The sequence below is a fragment of the Rhea americana genome, unplaced genomic scaffold (assembly GCF_003343005.1).
Source record: "Rhea americana isolate MKP2758 unplaced genomic scaffold, rheAme1 scaffold_7, whole genome shotgun sequence".
NCBI classification, from domain to species: domain Eukaryota; kingdom Metazoa; phylum Chordata; class Aves; order Rheiformes; family Rheidae; genus Rhea; species Rhea americana.
This window is the reverse complement of record NW_028186867.1, coordinates 7,987,081-8,009,906: the sequence shown is the minus strand read 5'-3', so window position 1 is coordinate 8,009,906 and position 22,826 is coordinate 7,987,081. Positions and strand designations below refer to the sequence as shown.

The 22,826-nt window shown below is 36.8% G+C and overlaps 2 protein-coding genes across 6 annotated transcripts in view; both read right to left on the bottom strand.

The window, feature by feature from the left end:
• The window catches only part of CYFIP1 (cytoplasmic FMR1 interacting protein 1), a 77,222-nt gene extending 73,253 nt beyond the window's left edge, over positions 1-3,969 (bottom strand). The window contains exon 1 of the mRNA XM_085321525.1: positions 3,924-3,969. The gene's annotated coding sequence lies outside the window, so the exon portion shown is untranslated. The remainder of the gene's footprint in view (positions 1-3,923) is intronic.
• A 31-nt stretch (positions 3,970-4,000) lies between these two features.
• The window catches only part of TUBGCP5 (tubulin gamma complex component 5), a 34,880-nt gene continuing 16,054 nt past the window's right edge, over positions 4,001-22,826 (bottom strand). For 2 of the 5 annotated variants that reach the window (XM_085321527.1, XM_085321530.1), the window contains 12 exons: positions 22,547-22,815; positions 21,409-21,607; positions 19,731-19,919; positions 18,528-18,710; positions 18,167-18,251; positions 17,941-18,061; positions 17,144-17,322; positions 16,300-16,425; positions 15,534-15,622; positions 13,646-13,746; positions 12,456-12,579; positions 11,420-12,368 (listed from right to left, as the gene is read on the bottom strand). In XM_085321527.1, coding sequence (XP_085177653.1) covers positions 12,533-12,579; positions 13,646-13,746; positions 15,534-15,622; positions 16,300-16,425; positions 17,144-17,322; positions 17,941-18,061; positions 18,167-18,251; positions 18,528-18,710; positions 19,731-19,919; positions 21,409-21,607; positions 22,547-22,815 — 1,588 coding nt within the window. In that variant the 3' untranslated portion in view covers positions 11,420-12,368; positions 12,456-12,532. Of the gene's footprint in view, positions 4,063-11,419; positions 12,369-12,450; positions 12,580-13,645; positions 13,747-15,533; positions 15,623-16,299; positions 16,426-17,143; positions 17,323-17,940; positions 18,062-18,166; positions 18,252-18,527; positions 18,711-19,730; positions 19,920-21,408; positions 21,608-22,546; positions 22,816-22,826 lie in introns of those variants that run through there. The other 3 variants (XM_085321526.1, XM_085321529.1, XM_085321528.1) reach the window with 2 other exon arrangements.

Below are 22,826 nucleotides of genomic sequence, written 5' to 3'. Positions count from 1 at the left end.
GTGTCAAGTTTCTCCAGTATCCCCTATAGGAAAACAAGCACTTAACCTGGTTCAAGAATAATCACTTACTTGGTTAGAACTTGCCATGGTAACCATAGCTATTTAAAAATATATAAACAATAAAAATTCAGAAATCCACACTATCACAGTTTCAACAGAAGCCAAATCAACCATATGATTGACTTCCGATTCCCTATGGTGTAACACGCTGACATCAAAGTTTACTTTACTTGTTGGTACAGTAATCGAAACACATTAAGAAATTACTCTCAAAATGCAGAAAAATGACTGTAAAATGAAACTATCTTGACTCACCACAAAAGAATATCTGGAAATTATCCTAGAACTATTTTTCCGCTGTACAGCACTGCAAGTTATTCTAGCAACTTTCACGCAAAGGATGAATAAAAGTGAATGCGAGAGAACAAAACCCTTCACAAAAGCCCTTTTATCTTACATAACTTCATAACCCCAATCCGACTGCTCAGATGTTTTCATCCTTTAAGCAAGCCTTAGTCTGAATATCTTTAAAAGCTTTGAGAAATTAAACAAAAAATAAAAGTCAGCTGATTCTGAAAACAGAGTTCTAAGAAGATTTTGAATCCTGCTCTAGGGAACTGAAGTCACCTTCCAAGCCACCTTTCTCTCAGGAAGGATAAACAAAGCAGTAACCAAAATAAGGTGGATCTCAGACAAATTTCTAACATAAAACACACAGTTAAAATAGGTATCTGTTCATTCTTTAATGACATTTTAAGGTTTATACAGAGGGTCGAGAGAGTTTGTGGGTTCAAGCCACGGGGCAGATTTCTACCTCAAGAAAATCAAAAAAAGAAAGAACATATTTGATATTACACGTACGTAAGTATATTAAAGAACTAYACATTTTTGTAAAGTCAAACAGTAAAGAGTTAAGAAATTAAGAGTTTGGATTGTTTGTGGAACATTCATTTTCTCTTAGTACAGACTTACTACAATTTATGTAGTTCAGCTCCTCTTAGTAGATACTGCAATATTTAAACCTCAGAAATTTTACGCTAACTCTACTAAACACACGGCAAATGCTACTTCTCTACCCTCTCTCATGATCATAAACCTCAGCAGTAATCGACCAAATCCAAAATGCACAAGGTCTTTTTAAACTTCAGTACAGGAGTTTTGTCCATTTTGTCTGTTTGTTTTTCTTAAGATTCTGGGCTTTTACTTCCTTCTAAATAATAGCAACACTAATAATAATTCAGGTCTAACAATCTGAAAGCCACAAAAGTACAACTGCGATTTTTTAATCAACCACATCATTGTCCTTACAAGAAAAAAAAATCCAAGGTGCTTTTACAGAGAAATATTACTGTAAATTTCTTAGTAGACAAGATGAGTGAGCTTTAATGATACTGCAATTAAGCCTTCCAACTGTACCCTGAATTTTCCAAATACCTCCTCCCCCCTCCTGGGAACTAGGGAAAGAACAGCTGCCTAGACCAGCTAGACTTCACAGGCAAGTTAATTTGAAATGCTTAAAGAGCCTTTTATATAAGGTCAGGAGGAACTGTGTTAAAATATATATATATATATATATAGTTTTTAAAGGGGCAAAAGTAGGACTTAGATAAATCCAAGAACTAGACAGGATGTTGCTGTGAGGACCAACAACATAGGTTCAAGCCTACAGCTCAGAGATGCTCAGCCTGAGCATAAAACAGTTTGTAAATATGCAATTAATATAAACATAAACCAAAAACTGTGAAGTTATTTCATGGTATTATTAAAGTCTCCATTTGAAAAACATACTGACCAATAACACTGTATGCATAAGTTTTCAGTAAGTTTACTGTAATAAAGCTTTGGCAAATAAGGAAACAAAATGCATTAAGGACCAGAGATGCTCATTAGAGAACCTAAACTTTACATCTCCCAGTTGGTGTTGGACCTTCTAATTAAGGAAAAATTCTTCTAGACACCTTTCCTCTCCCCTCCAACGTGTGTGCTCCAGCATCCACTTCAGGCAGATTCACTACGTTTCAGGACGACGACTACTGCCTTGTGATATGCTTCCCTGACACAAACGACGATTTACATGTCTAAACACTACTCAAACCCATCACCAAAAGGTGCAAGAATAAAAATTAAGGCASTGAGAGCTAGAAAGGTAAAAACTATTAACAGGCTGCCTGATGAACTAGGGAAACATATGAAATGCCATTTCAGTGTTAATCTGTTCGTTCATCATAGACACATACAGAAGGTGCAGGGTTACCAGAATGCCTACCAAGGAGTTACATACTTACGTTGCTACTCTCACTACAATGTAGTTATTTTAATTAGAGAATACTCAACTTCCTCAAAAGTCCTACTCTGGTTATTTAGATGCTCCGTCACCTTCTTCAACTGAGATGTGGGATGAATTTGCACAAGGATTCTTATTATTTTCCACCTAATCTGCTGCTGAACGCCGGACCACACTGGAAGCGAAGCTCTAACAAATCCCTGCATTGCAAACAAACACACGGGCTCCACGCGAGAGAGGACAACTAAAACCCCGCACAACGAACAGACTTAAAACCACCCTCAAGTAATTCGCTACGAGGATTTACACGCTTTTTCGGCCCGTCCCCGAAGCGGCAGCCTGCCTGCCCGCTGCGGGTTTGCAGYTCCCCGTCAGGGCAGTGCCGCATCTTCTCCCCCGGACCCTGCCGTGGGCCCGCAGCGGAGGGGCGTCGCTCGGGGCGTGCATCAGCACACGCTCCTCGGGGCCATATACATACATAGAGATATATATATACACACACATATATATGTAGGCACACACATATACGTACATATCTGTATCCACTATACATACATACGCATATCCACAAATACATACAAACCCAATATATACACACATCCATAAATATATACACGTCTTCTCTCTATATATATACACACACATTATACATATATATATGTACACACACATATATATGTAGGCACACACATATACGTACATATCTGTATCCACTATACATACATACGCATATCCACGAATACATACAAACCCACTATACACACACATCCATAAATATATACACGTCTTTTCTCTCTATATATACACACACATTATACATATATATATGTACACACGCACGTCCACGAATATATACACATATCCTCTATGTATACGCACATTATATGCACACTATACACACAGCCGAGTGCGCCTCACCACGCAGCCAGCAGCACGGATTTACCAWCTCCAGCACCCAGAGAACAGCAGGCGCTTCTGCCGCCTCCGAGGAGGCGCCCGACAGCCCCGGAGCCGCGGCCGCTCACGCGAGCGGCTTCACGCGCGCCCCACGCACACGCAGGCGGCGGCGGCACCGCGCCGGCTCCCAGCAGGGCCCGCGCGCAGCCCCCGACCAATTTAAGTGCCCCAAAGCACTCCCCCCCCCCCAGCATCCCGGGAAACATTCCTCCCCCCTCTCTCACCCATTTCTCTATCATTTGTACTTAGTTGCAGGGCCCGCCGGCGAGGGGCTCGGCTCGGCTCGGCTCGGCTCGGCTCGGCTCGGCTCGGCTCGCCGCGGCCCGGGCTGGGTTCGGCCCGGCGGCGCCTCTGCCTGGGCCGCGCCTGGCCGGGAGTTTCCTGTCTGAGTCACTTCGCCTGGGAACTGCGCAGGGAAACACCCTTCCTGCCGCCGCCGCCGCCGCCGCGCCAGCTCCTCCTCCCGCCGCCCCATCCCAGACCTGCCGCCGCCCCAGGCTCCCGCCCGGCCCCGCCGCCGCCGCCTCCCGCCGCGCTGCAGGTGCGGGGCGGCCGCGGGCACCTCGGCTGCCGCCGGGCGATGTCTCTCCCCCTCCCCACACACACCCTTTTTTTTTCTTGCTACAGCGCCGTAGGCGCTAGGTGTAAATACAGAGCGAAGCAGAGGGCGGCGACTCCTTACCTGCGTGCGAAGCCAGAGCGAGCCTGGCTTGGTGCTCCGCCACGTGCGAGGGACTCGCCGGAAAACCCTTTAAAACGTTACCTCGGGACGGTGCTCGCGTGCGCCTCTTCCCTAGCCGAAACGCCACTGCTAAGTGAAGCTAAAAATAGACAAAAAGGCTGACTCGACTCTGAACAACCTCCGAATTGTGTTTTTTCCGAAAAACAGCATCATGTATATGCTTGTCTATTTTTAAATGTACTTACCCTTTTCACATTTTCCTTTTATCTCACTCTGTTTTTGTTCTGTTTCTTAAATTAAGCTTCATCTACTTTACATTGTACCACAAAAGCAAACAACTTCTTCATTTAAGTTTGTCATTGAAACTGGCCCTCCTATCTACTATTCTACTATCTACCCTATCACCTAGGGATTACGATCAATTCAAAATATGGAAAAAGAATTTTTTGGAAGCTTCCTAAAAGCTTATTTTCTTGTTCATTTCACTACTTTAAGTTGCATTCAATATTTTACCTTCTTTTGAAAATCCTCCTTGCTCATTAGCAACCTGCATAATTCTGCTGTTGCAAGCAATTTTGTCATCTCTGTTTTCAACAGCTGTTGGTGAGACAGTGTGCTATTAATGCTTTCTGTGCTGAGAACAGAATAATTATTCCTTTTCTTGATCTATTGTTTTTGTCAAATAATTTGCCACTGTATTAGACTTCCCTAAATAGCCATTTTGTAATAGCATCTACAAGAAAGCCTTTRGGAAGTGGGAATATGTTGCTAAACTCACTAATTCTCATGATTTCAAGTACTGCTTTATCAGTCTATTCCACCCCTTCTACACCCTCAAGAATTTCAGCAGCTCAGGGAGAAACTATACACCATTTCAAAATGCTGTCATTACTATCTCATCATATTGATGACATACCTTCACAGTCTTTTTCTTTCTTTTTTTTTTTTTTTTTTTTTTTTTTTTTTTTTTTTTTTTTTTTTAACAGTGCTGCAGTTGAACTCATTGGTATATGAAACACTTTTGCTTCTAAGAGGCGGCTGGTTATCCTTCTCTGACTGCTTGTGCACAKGCATAATGTATTTTGAGTACATATATCAAATGAATGAATTTCATCCATCACAGTTCCTTATCATCTTAGCCTCTAAATCCAGGTCAAGTGAAAACCGTGGAAGACTACCACAGCTGGATCCTTCAAGTTTCTGAAATGACAGCTGACGCTGTTCAGTGCAATCCCTCGTATGCTCTCTTCCACAAATGGTGCTTGGAGCAATCAGGTCACTAAAGTGAAGAGTAATTCATTAAGAACAACTTGCCTTCGTAAGATAGGATTGGGCATGTTTGCTTGTCCTGGATTAGTGCAACCTCACAGCAGCCTTATCTTAATGCAGCCACTTGGCCTAGCTCAGCAACAAGGCCTCAGTTATCAAGCCACAACAGAGCCCCCCAGGGAGGCTTGAAGCACGCTGAATTTCTGCAAGGCCTGGGCAGGGGKTTGCCCCAATCAGAGCTACAAAATCTGATCAACAGCAGCTTGTCCCCACGGGAGTGTTTCTTGGCGCTCTGCGCGGGACTCCYGTACTTGCAAGAAGCCATCCAGTGCTGCTTTGCACAAAGGTCAGACGCTGCCAAGCAGCACCAGACTGCCCTAACAATAACAACTTCTACGACTGCCTGATGGCCCAGGGTCTTGCCATGTTCCTTCTAAAGGAACAGAGAGGGCGTAGGAGCTATTGCCCACTACTGGGGCAACCTGCCTTTTACTGACAATCCTGTACTCAAGTTTATAGCTACCCATAAGGTCAGAATAAAAATATTGATAATTAAGCAGCTAGTCAAGACTTACATCACTTTTCTGTTGTTTGGTATTGGCATTAAAGGACAATCACATTAAGAGAATTGGTTGTGTATGTTCTCCCATAACAGTAAGATTTGCTCATCAGAATTAATTTGGAAAGAGTCTTCACAGCATTTCAGCCAGACTCAGTTCTGAAATGCCCCACAACTGCCTTCTCATTCCACTTTTGTGCAATTTAAATACTGGGATTAAAGGGCTAAAATATATAGGTCTCCATGACCCACTTCTGCCATTACTTTTTCTTTCTTGTGGGCCTGACTTTGAACGCTCTTATTCACTCTTGCTACATTGAATGTGTGCTTCTTCTGGGCCTAGTTAAAGATATAAGTATCTATACATACCTGATCAAGCCATTAACTGACTTTCTATCCACTGGAAGATGGCTGTGGTTTTTATGAGGCCAGTAACTAGAATTAGAATCTCAACAGCACTCTCTGGATGATGAAAATACTTATTTTAACCTAGTATTCGAGCCCAYATTGTCAGTTATCTATAGTGAGATCCATAGCATTAATGTATCGTGCTGTTGACAGTTTGTGTACCCTACACCTAAACCAGATGAACATCAGATGATATGGTGGTATCAAGCTTGATCCAGTTCTTGGTYGATTAGATAAAGCCCCTGTTCAGGGCACTACAATAGATACAGATACCCCTGAGACTGTTTCCTGAATTCCTGCTATCTTCATTCCATTTGGATTTCTTTAATTGGGCTTTACAGTATTTATGCAAAATTTATGAAAGAAGAGCTTCCATAGGAATCTTTAGGTCCTGCCACTAGCTGTTTGCTATATGTAAGATGATTGTGTACTGTCTGGTTTCACATCTTTCCACTCAGATATTTTAGTGATGARGCTTAATAGCTTATTTATACTTCCTTTACTTTTAATTCAACAGAGATCTTTTCATCCTCATAAAGGAGGTAAGACGACACAGGAAACTGTCATGACTCAATACACAAAGCCATTCATGAAGCCATGATCAGCCACGGCTGCAGTGGACCCAACAGTTGGAAACCATGCAGTGCTGCAAGCAAAGAAAATAGGTAATTGTGTATAAATTAGTTAAAAACCAAAACCATACCTCTGGCAACATGTCAGCCACCTGTTCATACTCTGAAGGCCTGGGCAGGATTTTGGCAGAAAAAGTCAGCACAAACTTCATTTTGTATCAGATGTGGCCAATGGTTTAAAGCACAGCAAGACCACAAAAACATTATACATTCCCACACTACATACARCAAAACTTCTTGTATGCTCTCAGCAAGAGATAATCATGTGTACAGGGCACAGTATGCAGAGAGCTTAAGCAGAAGAGACCAAGTAGCAAGCAACAGCTGTCTCGAAGAAATCTCAATGAGCAGACAGCTCAGAAAACTAAAATCTGCCCATGGCGGGAAGCCTGGCCAGCTTACGACAAATATTAGTAACACTCCTTCCAACAACAGACTACAGCCAAGAGCTTTCTGCTTCACAAGGCCTTATGCACATAAAAACTGATCTGGTCACCCACATCTATCTTTAACACCCCCCCCCCAAAAAAAAAAAAAAAAAAAAAAAAAAGTTTTCAGCCCCTGAGAGCACGTCACCAGTAGCACAGCTGCCAATAAAATTATGTTGCACATTTGTAATTACCACCAGCACATGATGAGATATGCTACTATCTTGATTTTCTTCCTAGTGCTGAATGCCACCATTTAAAATGGATATGAGTTTCCTAGTCCTGCTTTCCAATGCTAGACAAAAATACCATCCTCCTGTTCAGTCTCTTCTGTTGCTCCCTGCCAGCTCTGAAGGCTTGAACACTCTCCCTCTGTACAATGGGCCCATGTGCACCCACTCYGCTTTCCAAGAACGCTGCATGCTGAGCTGCCAAGCACACTAGAGTCCATCCACCAACTCCCTGACAGGCATGTATGAGTATAAATCCCTCCTTGACTCTATCAGAACTTACTTTCATTTTGATCATGCAAGAAATCTGTATAGAAGACTATATGACGTGTTTGGTACTCATGATTAAAATGATGCAACTCATCATTACAACTGCCTGTTAATAGCTCAGCTAGAAGAGCAGTAGACTGAAGATCTAAAGATCCCTGGTTCAAGCCCAGGCTTCAGCAAAGGGGGTTCTTGTTGCTGCAACCCTGTCTAACATGCTCTAGGTAACCCTGCTTGAGCAGGGAGGTTGGACTAGATGATCTCCAGAGGTCCCTTCCAACCTTACCAATTCTATGATTCAATACAATCTTTAAAAGATTGTAAAAGATTGTCTTTAACTTTCTAGTCTATACAAATCATTATCAAGGCAGACAGCACTCTATTATGGATTTAGCATTGCAAGATATAGCTTGCCTTGCCCCAAATAGTTACATTCTTCCAGCTTCACAGTGTCAGGAAGTAGCATTAACAGCATCAATACACAGATCTTTTACTAGCCTTACTAGCTTTAATGCACAAACATTTTTGTTGTGTTTCAGGGTTACACATTCTAACATGGGCATCAGCCCAAATGTAATCCCTCCGTTGGCCTCATCTGGACTGACCTCCCTCCTCACCACTATCCTTATCTTCACCCCAGCCCTGCCCCTCTAATCTATTAATTTTATGAGTTATCTAGCCCCATGACCTGTGGTTTCATACAGATCTTCCAGCAATAAACAGAGCACAGCAACAAGCTACTGCACAATCCAATAAATGTGAATTTGTCAATGAGGGAAGGGGGYTTTGTTTTGGTGTGCAGAGGCATGTTTGAGGTTGGTTTGTTTGGCTGGGTTGTTTTTGGTTTTGGGGGTTTTTTTGCAAGTGTGCCAAAGATTACAGGATGAAAGCTGGAAAACCTGTAAATCTTTAAAAGTCTTTTAAGATTGAAAAGCAGCTCGACTGAAAGAAGGATTGTTATTATCATTATTTTTAATCAGCCTAGGATTTGGAGATGCTATCTTTAATCTATGCTACTATGGAAAACATACAATCCACAACTACTTTTTATATTTCTTGATTATACCAATAGCTTGACACAAGCAAAGGTCCTCAAGGACACTAGTTAGATAGAAGGTGACCTAGTGGTTAATTTGAGGTTATTAAAACTAAAGAACAAAGCAAGCACTAGAGAATTTTTGAAATTTTTGATAAAATTTGGCCCACAGATGACAGAAGTTTACAGGAAAGAAAGGAGAACAAAGAGAAGAACCAGACAGAGAAGAGGCTCTCTCTTAGGACTTTTATGACAGAACGAACCCAGAGTTAAAGGAAGCAAATAAATATGGAGATGATGTCTAGATGAAACTGTGACAAGATCCAATAATGCAGTATGTTCCTTCCCAAATACTTTTAGAACATCAGACATAATACCATACCTTGAATATTAGAATCGTTTCTAATACATCTAACTAAATCTTATTTTTAAGTACCCAGATCTGTGCTTGCTCTCCCCCAAAATCAGTGCTTTTATGAAAACATTTACTCTTCTCATGTACATCATTTCAAATATTTTTTATCATTTTTCAAAATCCCATGCAAATCTTTTTATGCCTTAGTATAAAGTAGGAAAATGTGGCTGAGAGCAGGACCTAAACAGCTTTTTCTCCATCTTTTCAGGTCTTCTTGGATCAGAATATTTTATGTATGCCAATAAGCCTGATTATCTTCTTTTTCCTCTAATAATTCCTCAAAATCTTTCTCCTCATAATCATTCAAAGAATGATTTTTTTAAACTATAAAATATAAATAATTGTTTTTTATACTTTCTAGATCAGAAGCATATGAGTCAAACAACATACCTTTCCTCATTTAATATCAAAAGGCGGTCAATATTTATGACAGCTACAACCATGAGCTCAGAAAAAGATCAACTAATAATAATAATAAAAAAAAGGAAATTTTAAAAATCTGCCACCTAGTGGACTTCTTTTAAACATAATTTCGAATTAGAAGATACCTCTTAAAAGCTTAGAATGTTCAGTTTTAACATGCTTTGCTGAGTATTTTTTTTACACTTTCATTTAGCTAGACTTGATCAGTTAGGAAACAAAAGACTATGACAGAGCCCACTTAAATCTATTAACACRTGCAATAAATCATACACGTTTTTCTCTAACATCTACAACGTTGCTAATTTGAAATTCCAGATGTAGGAGAAAAGCACACGCAAACATTAGGTCTCTTCCACCAAAGAGGAGACAGTCCCAAAGTCAACATTCAAGTAAACTCAGAGATAACTGATAAAAATAGGAATTTGAAAACAGGGTAAGAAAATGGCTAGAAATAACAGACACAGAACAAAATCCAAGCAATGACACTGCTCTTTGAAGAAATCAAAAAATGTTACACAGAAATTTGAGTGAACGAATARCTAAAATGCTCCAAAACAAAATCCTGCTTTTTCTGACTAGGGAAATGGCCATTTTAACTAATGCCAAGGAGCTGATGAAAAAGTCTTGGTGGCATCACAGGCGATACACAACAAAAGAAGGATTTATTCTTCCAAGGTTTCAAGGAAGGAGGGAGAGAGGCTGCAAGAGAGAGTCAAAGACATTCAGCAGCTGAGTCTTACTGCCCCACAAAAAGCTAAGCACCAAGAACATCCGTGACTAGAATCAGCCAGCACTGCCAGAGCCAGATTTTCCATTCTACTTTTGTGACCACGGAAGAGCAAACAAATATTGGAGGTTGGCTGAGAACCAGCATGCAGGCATCAGCAACCTCCAAGGTATATAGAAGTCTCTCTACATAAAGCAAGGTTTATTCCTAAGCAAGAATTTGGGTAAAACAGTAGAGTCCTTCACTAGCATGGGGTTCCTTCTAGCAAAATAAATAGTTAGAACCTGTAAAGGGGTTTACTAGGAATTAGTGTTTCACCAGCATGAAGGATTTTTTCCTATCTAGCTAATATTACCCAAAGCAGGTTTATAAAGAACAGTAATTTCACTGAAAGTAAGGTAACCACTGTACAGAAAGAAGGGGGGGGCAGAAGCAACCACTCGTTAGATTTTTAGAAGTATATAGTACAGAATTTATATATATACTCAAAAAGTAATGAATCAGTGCAATCAAGTACTGAACTTCATAGCACAAATATACCTTTTAAAACTATTAGCTTTGAATTGAATGAGCAAGAAGCATTTAATGAAGAACATACACTGTCTGTACATGTAATAAACAACATGGAATCTCAACAAAAAGCAGTTATGGTAAACTGAAAGTGCAATTACTTCTGGTAATAGTGGTCCACCTRTCACTAAAAGCATCCATTTGGAAAACTACATCATGTGATAGCAAGGATTATATAAATACAATGTTCTCTAAAACAAAACCTTCACTCAGTCAAACAAAAAAGAACATGCTACAGCACAGTAGAAAGTTTCCCAATGCTGTACATTTTTTAAAAAATATTTTTGTTTTCCTGAAAAAGCTTTAAGTATGCAAGTTGGGAGGACCTCCTGAGATCATCAGATCACATAAGAATCCCAACATTCATTTTCATAGAAAGCAATTTGTAYACAACTGTAAAAAATAGTTTCAAATTGTGAGCCGAAGTCTCATAGTTAGGCAGTAAGACATTCCACTTAAGTAGGAGAAACATTTCAAAAGCTTTGTACATTCCCAACGAAATTTCAGCAGAAACACATGCACAACAGTGAGATGCCAGTTAGCAAAACTTTTATTTATTCAAATAAATAAAGAGGAAAAGAGCTACGATTCTTTTTAATGCAGGTATACTGATGCCAGAATTACAGAGGAATTTCAATAGGGAGGAGGCAGGACAAGCCATCTCATGCGAACAGGCTCCACAAAACTTTTCTAAACGTATATCCTCTTCTGTATTATGATCTACCTCTCTACAGGAAATTACTTATTAAAAGCACACCGATGAAAGGTTTAGTTGCAGAAGGTTAGAAGCAGGAAAAGGGTCAAGCCATGTCTGACAACCTTTGAAATACATCAGCAATCCAATACTTAATATATTGCGTGTTCCTGATCCAGCTTAAACTGACAACAGTTTACCACTAAAATTAGTAGTTATTTGATGATTTTACATCAAAAGTATGAGTATTTTATGGTCTGCAACAATTCATTTTTTAAGTTATTCTTGGGGGTTTTTTTACATCAGCTTATCAGAACTTATCAGAACTGAACATTCTGAAGTCAGAATTGTTCCCAGAGAGTTCTTAAGAATCATTAAGTGAATAAAAAGAAGCCTCTCATTCTTTATTTAGCGGAAAAAGATGAACTCAAACCAGCTTTTCAGGTAATAATAAGAATTCAGTCACACCACTTCACACTACTCTGTGGCCTCTCCRAAAGCTGTGAAGTTAATGGAACCTGTAGATCATCCGCAAATYCTCCTAACGACAATAAATCCCTTTTCACAAGATGAAATACATTTTATGTATTTTCAAATCAGATTGTTTTACACAGCATGAATTTTACACTGCACACGATTTTTGAAAATAAAACACACAAAGAAAAATACAGCTACTAACGATACACTTAAATACCTGTACATCACTTACATATTAAAATATTTTACATTGCTTCAAATTTTGTCACTTAACTATGCACATTTCAAAACAAAGTGTAAAATGCTTATTCTTTTTTTTTTTTTTTTTTTTTTTTAATTGAGATTCAGATGTTAACTTTGTTCCATGCCNACATTGCTTCAAATTTTGTCACTTAACTATGCACTTTTTTTAACAAAGAGCAGAAAGTAAATGCTTCTTTCAAGTTTCTTAGTAATTCAATTGAGATTCAGATGTTAACTTTGTTCCATGCCAGCCATCAGGGATAAAGCTAAAGATTCCACTGTGAACCAAATCATTAAAAAGACAAACTGTTAATATTTACATTTACCTTAGTCTGCAAAAATTCACTGCAGCACTCAACTTTGTACTTTAAACAGAAGACACACTTATTTGAACTGTAAAATCTAAGGTTTTAAGATTATCAGGTATTTTACRAATCTCTGATATTTCCAACAACACTTTACCATTTCCCTCACTGCCTGAAATAACTAAGGGATAACTGAAAAGAACTGAGCTCCTTTGTGTGAAATCCTAATTGCAGTAAATGGGAAAAAATGAGTATTTTTTTTTTAATGTGGTAAGCTACACTCACAGATGATTCTTGTAGATTGAATAACAGTGATCTGAGATAATACCTCTTCTAGAAGTCCATCTTACTTCCTGATGGAGATTACTGCTCTCAAACCAGAAATCGATGAAGATGCATCTTAGTCACAAGCTAACCCCATTCAAAATTTAGCACCATARCTCAAAGTGCCAGCGATTAGCAATTTAAGCTAATACATCAGGCTGCAAGTAGGTTACTGAGGCAGCGACTGCCAGCAGAAGGGTAGAGCCAAGAACTCTGGCAGTTTCAGCTGAAATATCATAATATTTACTGTGACTAAAGTTCTAGATGTTAGTGATGTATCACAGCTGTTAGACAACAACAAGAATACTTTTTATGCCCTATAGGAACATAGAGCTTTATAAAATCAAAATACCACCCCAATAATAAATTTCTAGACAGAATTTAGTTTCATTTATTTGTTCAGAAAACTACTTATCATTTTCCTGGCTACATTAGTCATCCTGTCCTAAAGCAAACAGGTAAACTGTAAATAGCTGTCCATTTAAAATAATAATAATAATAATAAAAGCATGGCACAAATACCCTAAAAAGTGATGGAGTTAGCTTACTAAGAGGTAAGTAAAGCTTCATGTCTGTGAATACCTCATTTAGTATTTTTTAAAAATGAGATTCTTTAAGATGCACTGACAAACATTAAAATGGATTAACATAAGTACATTCCTGTAARGCCTGTGTTCCAGTAAAAGTAGATATATGAAAATTCTTATATACTTACAATGAGGAAAAGAGCCTCGACAGACAGCTTTGTTCAGAATAGTTACAAGAAACATGTGACAGTTCTTAAAATCAGATTCCATCTTCTCTATGGATTCCATCCTAAGAAACATTTAAATAGAAGTATGCTTAACAGACTAGTAAGTATGTTATCTTCAAAATATGACCAAAATTTCTTAATGACAAAAAAGCTCCCTGTACATTGTAAATTCAAGCCAGAATGCTATTTCAGTTATGTYTGTGTACACCATTTCTAGAAAATTAGGGTAATTTTAACAGAAATGTCTGGGTACTATCACAATACTACCAATAATGATTTTCTCARTTTCTTAACTTAGCAGTTAGTAGGAGGAACTGTATGGTTCTGACAAGAACTATTATTCCCACATAGTTTTATGCTTTAAGACAGCCATTCCCAGGGCCTATTGCTTCAGAGTTCCTTGGGATAAATCTGCACTGATAAATAAAAAGGGGTTAAAAAGCAGGTTAAGCACTGGATCCCTGATCACCACATTGCTTAGATATTCACTGACTCTTTAGCTCCCCTTTGGACTGTGCCAACTTGTCTTCCCCAGAGAAACAAGACTGGATAGTTCACACTAATCACTTCTTCCCTTTTTCTCCTCTCCCAAAAGACAATACACATGAGACTACATCAAGTGTAACTCTTGGCTTTGGCTGTCATGCCACATCTGMAAGCATGCAACCTCAGATGTAATTTCAGGCTGTATAAACACTGCTATGCCAGTTTATAGCCCAGCCTTCACAAATATTTCAGATATATTTTAGAACTGGAAAAACACCCCAGAACAATAACTTCCTAGTGCCACTGAAGACGAAGGTCCAAGTCTTGCATAGCAGAAACATGACCAGGCTGTGCCAAAAGGAATTACTTCTGAAAAAAATGGATGTGAGCCAGTCTAGGTCAGGTGGCCTCAGGGCCACAGGTCAGTCATTGACTCTTAGACGTAGCCTTGGGGACCTGCTCACTATCATTCATCATTTGAGCAGCAGGTTTTATAAGCCAAACACAGATCTTATTTTTAATCTAGGTTAAAGATTGCCTAAAGAAGGACAMCTGATTCACAGATGAACACATGAATCTTATCTGGGAAATTACAGGTAGGAGTCTTCAAYTATAGCCTTAAAGCATTCATCATTTTTAAAAACCCAACTCTGACAGCTGTCCCTACGGAATAGGGAAAGGACAAACAAAAAAACTTCCAATTTTACCAAAAATATAAGATCCTAGCATGTGARCAAAGGGAGTCAAACATTCTTCATGAAAATCTTGACTCCACCAAAGACAATGGAAGAAATTTCATAGGCTTCAACAGTTTCATGTTTTTAATCTTAAGATTTTGACAAAGGCTTTATAATTTGGATTGTCTATATTAAGGAAAAAAAAAAAAGTTCTGTACTTTTTCGTTCTGCCTCCCAGAACAAAAGCCAAACTAGGTAATTCCATTTTCATAAACCAGTTAATGACTGCCAGCTACTACCCACCTACAATTTTAAATTATAGCCAGAAAACATGATTACAAACCCAATCTATGACTCTCTTATTTTACCACTACTAACAAATAGAAAGGAAAAGAAAACCCTCTTTATTGCTAAGCTCAATAATTTTTTCAGAATCTTCAGAATTACATATTGGCCACTCTTTTCCACTAGRAAGTATTTATTATACCGACATAAGTGCATGAAACTTGTTAAGTTCTACCTAAAATAAATTTCATTTTGGTTAAGAAATACTGTTTAGCCTCTGGAATCTGCCATTAAACATTCAGCAAAGTCCTGTTGTTTCGTGTACAAAAGATCTCAAAAAATATTCATAGCTCAGAGCTTTGAAATTATGACAATGCAGAATTTTAGGTATGTATACTTACTTCCAAGCTCCCAAACCAGCCTGCCAACGATCTGCAAACATCAATACTAAATTTAACACTTTCATTATTGCTTCTTTCACAAAGCTCACCTAAAATAACAATTAAAATAAAAGCAGTAATAGTCAAYAATTCCTTGTTAATCATCATCATTTTCAATATTAAACTCCAAGGCAACAATATTCTAATGCCATTTAATCTGATCYGTGAAAACAATCTCCTAAGTATAGGAGATTGTTCTAAATTCAAGAATTGTCTAAATTCCAAATATCTTCTGTAACTGTACTTGCTYTCTGATTGATTCAAGAAATTCTAAATTCAAGGAATTGTCTAAATTCAAAATATCTTTTGTAACTGTACCTGCTCTCTGATTAATTTGATGGCTGACTATTTTGATGAAGATTAGCACAGAGAGTATTCAGATAAAGGACTACATGCTATGCAAGTATCTAAAATGCCAACATAGTAGAGCTATTACAGATAATGTATAATCACTGTATTTCCAAATATTGGTTTGTTCAAAGTCCAACATCTATTAAAAACAAATTAATCATGTAAAATCTGATGTAAATAATTTCAGTTTATCCCCTTTTTTGAGGTAAGACTTGCAATTCAAAACAAATCTCAATGTTAACCCTGTAAAAGTTACTGCGCCCTCAAGAGTACCTACATACTGCTGTGCAGAAACTGCAAAACAGACAACTTAGTACTGAATTAGTTTCTCTCCTGCTAAACTCAATATATCAAATATTCTTTTTTTTTAACCCACCTTTTCTCTCAATAGGCAGCGATCATGGATTGTAGATAGATATCTATAATGAATTTTTATCAACTGATCCAAATCTTTGGCTTCTTCTACCTGATGTTGAAACTCCAAGCCTGTACTGTGAAGAATCTTAAAGAAAAGACCATAGTAATTAAATTCTGTTGTATATCAGTGCTTACTACTCTCTCCCAAGACTTTTTCTGGAGCCTGAAATTGCTCAATTAATTCACTCTTCCTTTTTCCAATCCAAGTTTTTACGCTCAGCATCCCAGCTACCATCCTCCCAGCTACCATCAATATAGCTTAACTTTGAACTCTTCATAATTGAAAAGTGACATTCTTCATATAAATGGGGATGCTGCCATTGCACAATGGACAGATTATACTATTTCTATAGAAGTTGATTCGGATCACATTAATTTTGTTAGGGACTTTTTAGAATGCAGAAGAATTCAACTAGAAATAGAACACAGCTCATCTTTCAGGATACAGAAATGCAAAACACTATCATGACAAACGAACATCYGCCAACTTCTCTTCTCAAAACAGCAACATAGTAACACAACTAATTCTTTTTGCCAAAAAAGGCAAAAAAAACCAAAAAGAAAAACTATTAGCATCTGTAGATCAATTATATGCATGTAGAAATTCTAAAATATTTTTTGATTTACTGATTACAGATGTCTGAATTAAAACTGATAAATATTTTTAGCTCAAATTCAACGAGTAGCTTGAGCGTTAGACTAAGATTCTGCTTTCTATTTGCATCTATTTGATCCAGATTGTTTTAAATGAAATTGCATCTATGGCTACACATTCTTAATATAAATGAAATTATAAGACTAACCCTCGTCATGATATAGTTGTGCAGACTGTTAACAAAATGCATAAGTTTCACTCTTAAAAGGAACATGCGATGTATTTGTTGTTTTATACATTCTGTTTGCATTCCAAACAGAGGAAGCGTTCCTTGTTCTAATAAAGTTCCTTCCTTAAGCTGTGGATTTTCTGCAGCACAGAGTAGCTCTGAAAAAAAAAGGAAAAGGTATTAAAATGAATGGTATGTGAAAAAAATGTAGCTAAAATGTTACTTAAATTTGATATTAGTTATTTCTTATTATTCTAAACAGAAAAAAGATCACATCAGTTTATTAATTCAGATGATTTATTAAGATATACAAGTAATATAGTGAAATAGTTTGACAATATATGTACAATGTAATTTGATAAATACTTGAGTAGGAAATGCTATATAGGAACTAAGTGAACTGAGATACTAAGAGATCTCTTTCTAGAACCCCCAAATACTTAAACTGCAACTTAAAGTATGTATTCTGAATGATGTCCCTTAATGTTTTGATCTCAACTGCAGCATATTTTTAACCTCTTTTCTTAACTTGTTTTCAAAATATTCTTGCAAAATCATGAATAAACACTGCTATTCTTCAAATTAAAGACACACCGAAAAAATGCCCTGAGTAATGTAACTGATTCTGAGAGCTAAGAGATGGAGATCTATTTTATAAAACAAGTCAGACTCCAAACTGTTCTATATACTAATTACTGTAGAAATCAGCAGACTATATATATCCTTAGAGTACAAACCAAGATTTTAGAATATCTGTCATTCAAGCAGTTTCTTACCATCAAATCGTAAAACATCTAGGCTATACTTGGCCCACTTTATCTGTAGTAAGAGCAGAAAAACTTGATTGTAAATTTTTTGACATTCTAAGCTTATAACTATGTCCACAGGCCAGGGAACCTATGAAAGAGAGAGCATAATCAGCAGAAAAAAAGGTAAGTAACTGTAATAAAACATTTCAAATCTGTTCTAAAACAGCAGCAGTAACTTGTAATTACAGTTTACCTTATAACTCAATGTCAGACCATCTAAGGTGTGGACAGGGAGTTTCTTCTTCGCTGTATCAACATTTTCAAATGATATAGACAACCTAAGAAAAGACACAAGTGCTTTTATTGGTGATAATAAAATTAAATTAGTGGTTACCTTCCTTAAAGGTTTTTAATTTCTCATTGCAAAATATCAGCTTGTCAGATTTAACATGGTAGAGGAGAGTAGAAAAGACGACAATGGTTCAAAACTTCATTAAAAACAGATTTTTGTAATGAATGTGCACGAACTAGTATTGCACTATACAAGTTAAGTATTTTAATAGAGCTAGCTGTGAAGGAAACAGTACTGTATTTTGCAGGATTTTGCATTTTACCTTGAACTATCCTCTGGATAGCGTTGCCCAACTGCTTCTTGAAGTTGAACATTTAAGAAAGCAATATTCTGCCAAGTTTCTTTTTCTCTAATTTTGTCAAAAATGGATGTATAGAAATCATACATAGTATCTCCAGCTTCAAGTAAGAAAAAGTTTCTCATTGCCTGCAAGTATTCTACCAGCCTAATTGGGGAACAAAAATATAGACACTTCCTCAATCTTCATCATACAACTAGAATCAAATACAACTTTTATAAAAACAAAACCTTAAAAAGACTCTTCATTACAAGAACTCAAAACTGAACACATTAGACTTAATGAAGTCTACCCTGAATCCTTTGTTTATCCTTCAGATAGCCTCCACATATGTTCAGCTAAAACAAAATAATCTGCCCATGTTTTGCTGTAAGCCTGCATAGCCCCACTGACTTCGACAGAATTGCTTATGGGATTCAGTCATCTTCTGGGTTGGAAAATTCACAAAAATAGCTTAGAACTGAAGAATCCTGTCCCTCTTTCTAAACAGAATTTAGGAAAGAAGTTGTAATTTCAGGGAGAATTCTGTGTAAGGAAGGATTTTAATATGAAGCCCCAGAAAACAATACTGATTCTTCCTCTGATAAAGAGGAAAACTACCTCCTCATCTGTCACAAGAACCATGAAGGAAGATATATTAAGTACATGTAGTTCTTATATAATGTGGCATTGGAGAGCACTAGTACTTTAGGTAGATTAAAAGCATGGTGACTTTGTGACAACCTAAAAGGTAAAGGAATGGGCCATTTTACTCTTTGTAATACAAAAATATCTCAAAATAATGTTTTGTGTATTATGCATTTTATAGTATCATAACAAAATCTCATCTTAAATAAGTAATTCTGGTTTTCTAAAATTTCTCTTGCAGTTTCAAATGACAAGACTATTAAAAATATCATCGGAAACAATTTCTCTATTGGATGTCCACTGAAAACAGGTAATAGCTTTACTCTCAATTCAATCTAGACATAGGTTTCACAAAGGATTCTATCATGTATCTCCTTTTTTTCTTCAATGTTTTTGCTGTTGTTTATCAAGTTGGAGTAGAAACACAACACACTTTGAAGTTTTTTAATAAAATCTTTAAAAGAAAATTCCTGTTTTTATTATATGGCATGCCATTGGTATTTTTTTTTTTTTTAAGTAAAAGCATAGTTAATTTCTTACCTATAATCCTTCTTTAAAGTTTGCATTAGATTACCACAGCATTCCACATATTGCTTGTCTATATGAGGATAAAGGCAAGACCTTAATGTCAGTTCAAAAGTCTGGCAGGTCACTGATTCTGAGGATCTATCCACACAAACATCCCCACCAGTAAACTTCTCATGGAAGTCATTTTGTTCCAAATATAATCTTCAAAATAAAACACATTACTTAGTGGAGAAGGCATTTAATTCATACAAYACATAAAAGAAAGATGTCATACCTTCAAAGTTTTAATCAAACTTTGATCTTCTGCTCCAAAAAGTATGTTGCAGAATAACAGCTGTTTCATAACTATAGCACTCTTAATTCATTAGTTTCATAACATAACAAGTCTATTAAGTGATCTTCACACTGTTTTTGTATGACCAAGCATAAGAGCATTGAAAGGGATGACATACTGTAATCATCCAGTTGCTCAAAGAGTAATTCAGAAAAATAATACCAAGCTCAAACACTATATAGCTTAATAAAGAAAACCTTTATCATAAGATCTTTTAAAACTATATTGTGCATCAACAAAACGCTGGTGAGATAAACTTCTTAGAACAAGAAAAAACAAAGCTGAAAAAAGCCAAAAAAAGGAAAAAATAGAATAAGAAGCACCTTAAATATGGATTTATATATTATCTGTAATATTATACCTCAGGAAGAGAGTTTCTGTGGGCATTCCACATTTAGTAAGCTTAATTATTTTGTCATAGGAAGAATYGAAACAGTATAACTTGTAAAAAGCTACTCAGTAGTTTAATCCATTATAAAAGCAAGCCCTATTTTTTTTAAATCACTTCCATCATTGAATTAATCATGCTATCAACTTTAATGAATAGGGTGGTCTCTACCGACAAGGGAAGTAGTCTTATCTACTATTAATTAAATTCCTTTGTAACAAATGGTGCCTTTAGACATATCTTRGGAAAAACCTTCTGACTTTAATTGTTTAGAGTCTGATCTTTACAATAAAAGCCTTTAAYTACAACTGTAGGCCAAAAGACACCATTAGAGATCACCAGCATTTTTAAGAAACTGAAAAAACTTAGATCCCAAATAAACATTCATGAAAAAAAAAAGTGGCTACTTGTTATTTGTAACTAAGTAAGATTTTTAGAGTTACAACCTTTCCTGATAATTCTCAAAACATTTATAACCTCTACAATACCTTYCTTCACTATGAAGCAAGGAGAATCTTTATGCAATTAACATGAATTCTGGAAGGCTTTTAGAGCACAACCAAAGCTGTATTTTTCAAATAATATTCTTGGTATAAATCAAAGACATTTTGTACAATCCCAAGTAAGCACATTAAAAAGYTTGGATTTTACGAGAGCGTTCATTATTAAAACACACTTTATTTGATAAAAATCTATTATGATAAAGACCATTCCATTTCCTATGCTAAAGGATGCTACTAGCAGAAATTTGCAAAAAGTTCTTTACTGTTTGTTTGTTTTTTTTTTAAGTTAGCACAAGGGTTATGTTTACTCAGCTTCTGTCACTGATTATCAGTGCTGCTCTTTATTCTGTGCTTGCTTATTTTAAGCAGCAGCAACTAAAATTTGGTTTACCAAATGTCATCAAGCAGAATATGGCTTTCCACAACACAGCAATAAGATCATTCATCTAGAGGTTATTTATTTACCTGGCAAAATTAATAGCCAGCAGTGGGTCATGGACATCATCCAGTTCTAAGTGTCTTTCTGCTATAGACTGCATCTTTATCAGGCTTTGTTTTGTAGCCTGTTGTTCTGTAATAATATCTGGAACAGATTCTTCCCCATGMCGCAGGCGAGACTGCACGGATTCCAGGAACAGTGTATACAAACTCTTTCTCTCAGCATCTGAATTGGGTAAGACATTTCACGGTAAGCTTTGTTCCAAGAAAAAGCATCATTTGAACTATAACAATAAGAATTGTACAATCTAACATTTACTTGATATGTTTTAACACACTACATTTAGGCCAGTATTTAGCAAACTGCTGAAGTACATAAATGAAGCACTGCTGAACCAGCAGGGGTAGTCCAGTGCTTAAAAACAGACATATGTTCAAATGCATTGCTGAATAGGTATCTGAAATACGAAATWTTTCAGAAAATGTTAGAAAGTTTTCTCCTTCAGGTGCAAAGGCAATCAATTATTCACACCTGAAACAGCCTGCAGTTTTCACTAGAATATTCTCATCCAAATGGGGAAACAAACCTAGAGAGATTCCAAAATAATTCAAACTATTTCTAAACATAAAGAAACAGGAAAAAATATTTTGCCTCCTATGGAAAAAACAGAAAATAATTAGACTGTTCTATGTTTTACTATCTCTTGAGATAAATATCCTAAATATTCAAATCTATAAAAATGTCAACATTTTTCATCTAATTATCAGTAMGCTTTCTTTAGCAGTCCTATATGCTGTCTTAAAATTATTCAACCACTTATTAGAGGAAAACAACTACTTAATAAAACCAAAAAGAACTATGCTTGGCATATATAAATTGTTTCTGTTTGTCTCATAACAAATGGAAAACATTTGCAAGCTTATTAAAACAAAGTTTAAGAACAACTTAACAATTCAGACCAATAAAAACTGAATATTCAATCTTTATTCACTTAGTTCTTGGCATTTGTTTGCATTGGAAAAATAACTTCAATCAGGTGCGAAGTCACAAACCACACTATTGAAGTGTGACTAGGAAAGTATATCATTCTAAAAAAATGGATACAATACATGTCTGTACTGTTAGGTATGCTAAGGACTAGTATTATACAAACTGACATCTCACCTCTTGACGCAGCTTGCTGAGGAGAACCATCTTTGCACTGAAGATTCTTCAACAACTGCATGGATTTTCCAGCCATGATGATTTGCTTTAGAACTGGCTTCAGAAAAGACACCATAGTATGTTGCCTGCTTGAAGGGGCCTGATCACTACCAGAACTGGCACTGGCATTATCACTCATCTTCTCTTCATTCTCTGTCTTTTCTGACACACTATATAATGTGTAAGTAGCATACCAAAAATCTCTGTGATTAACTGGAACATTTTTGTTTCTACAAGGAAA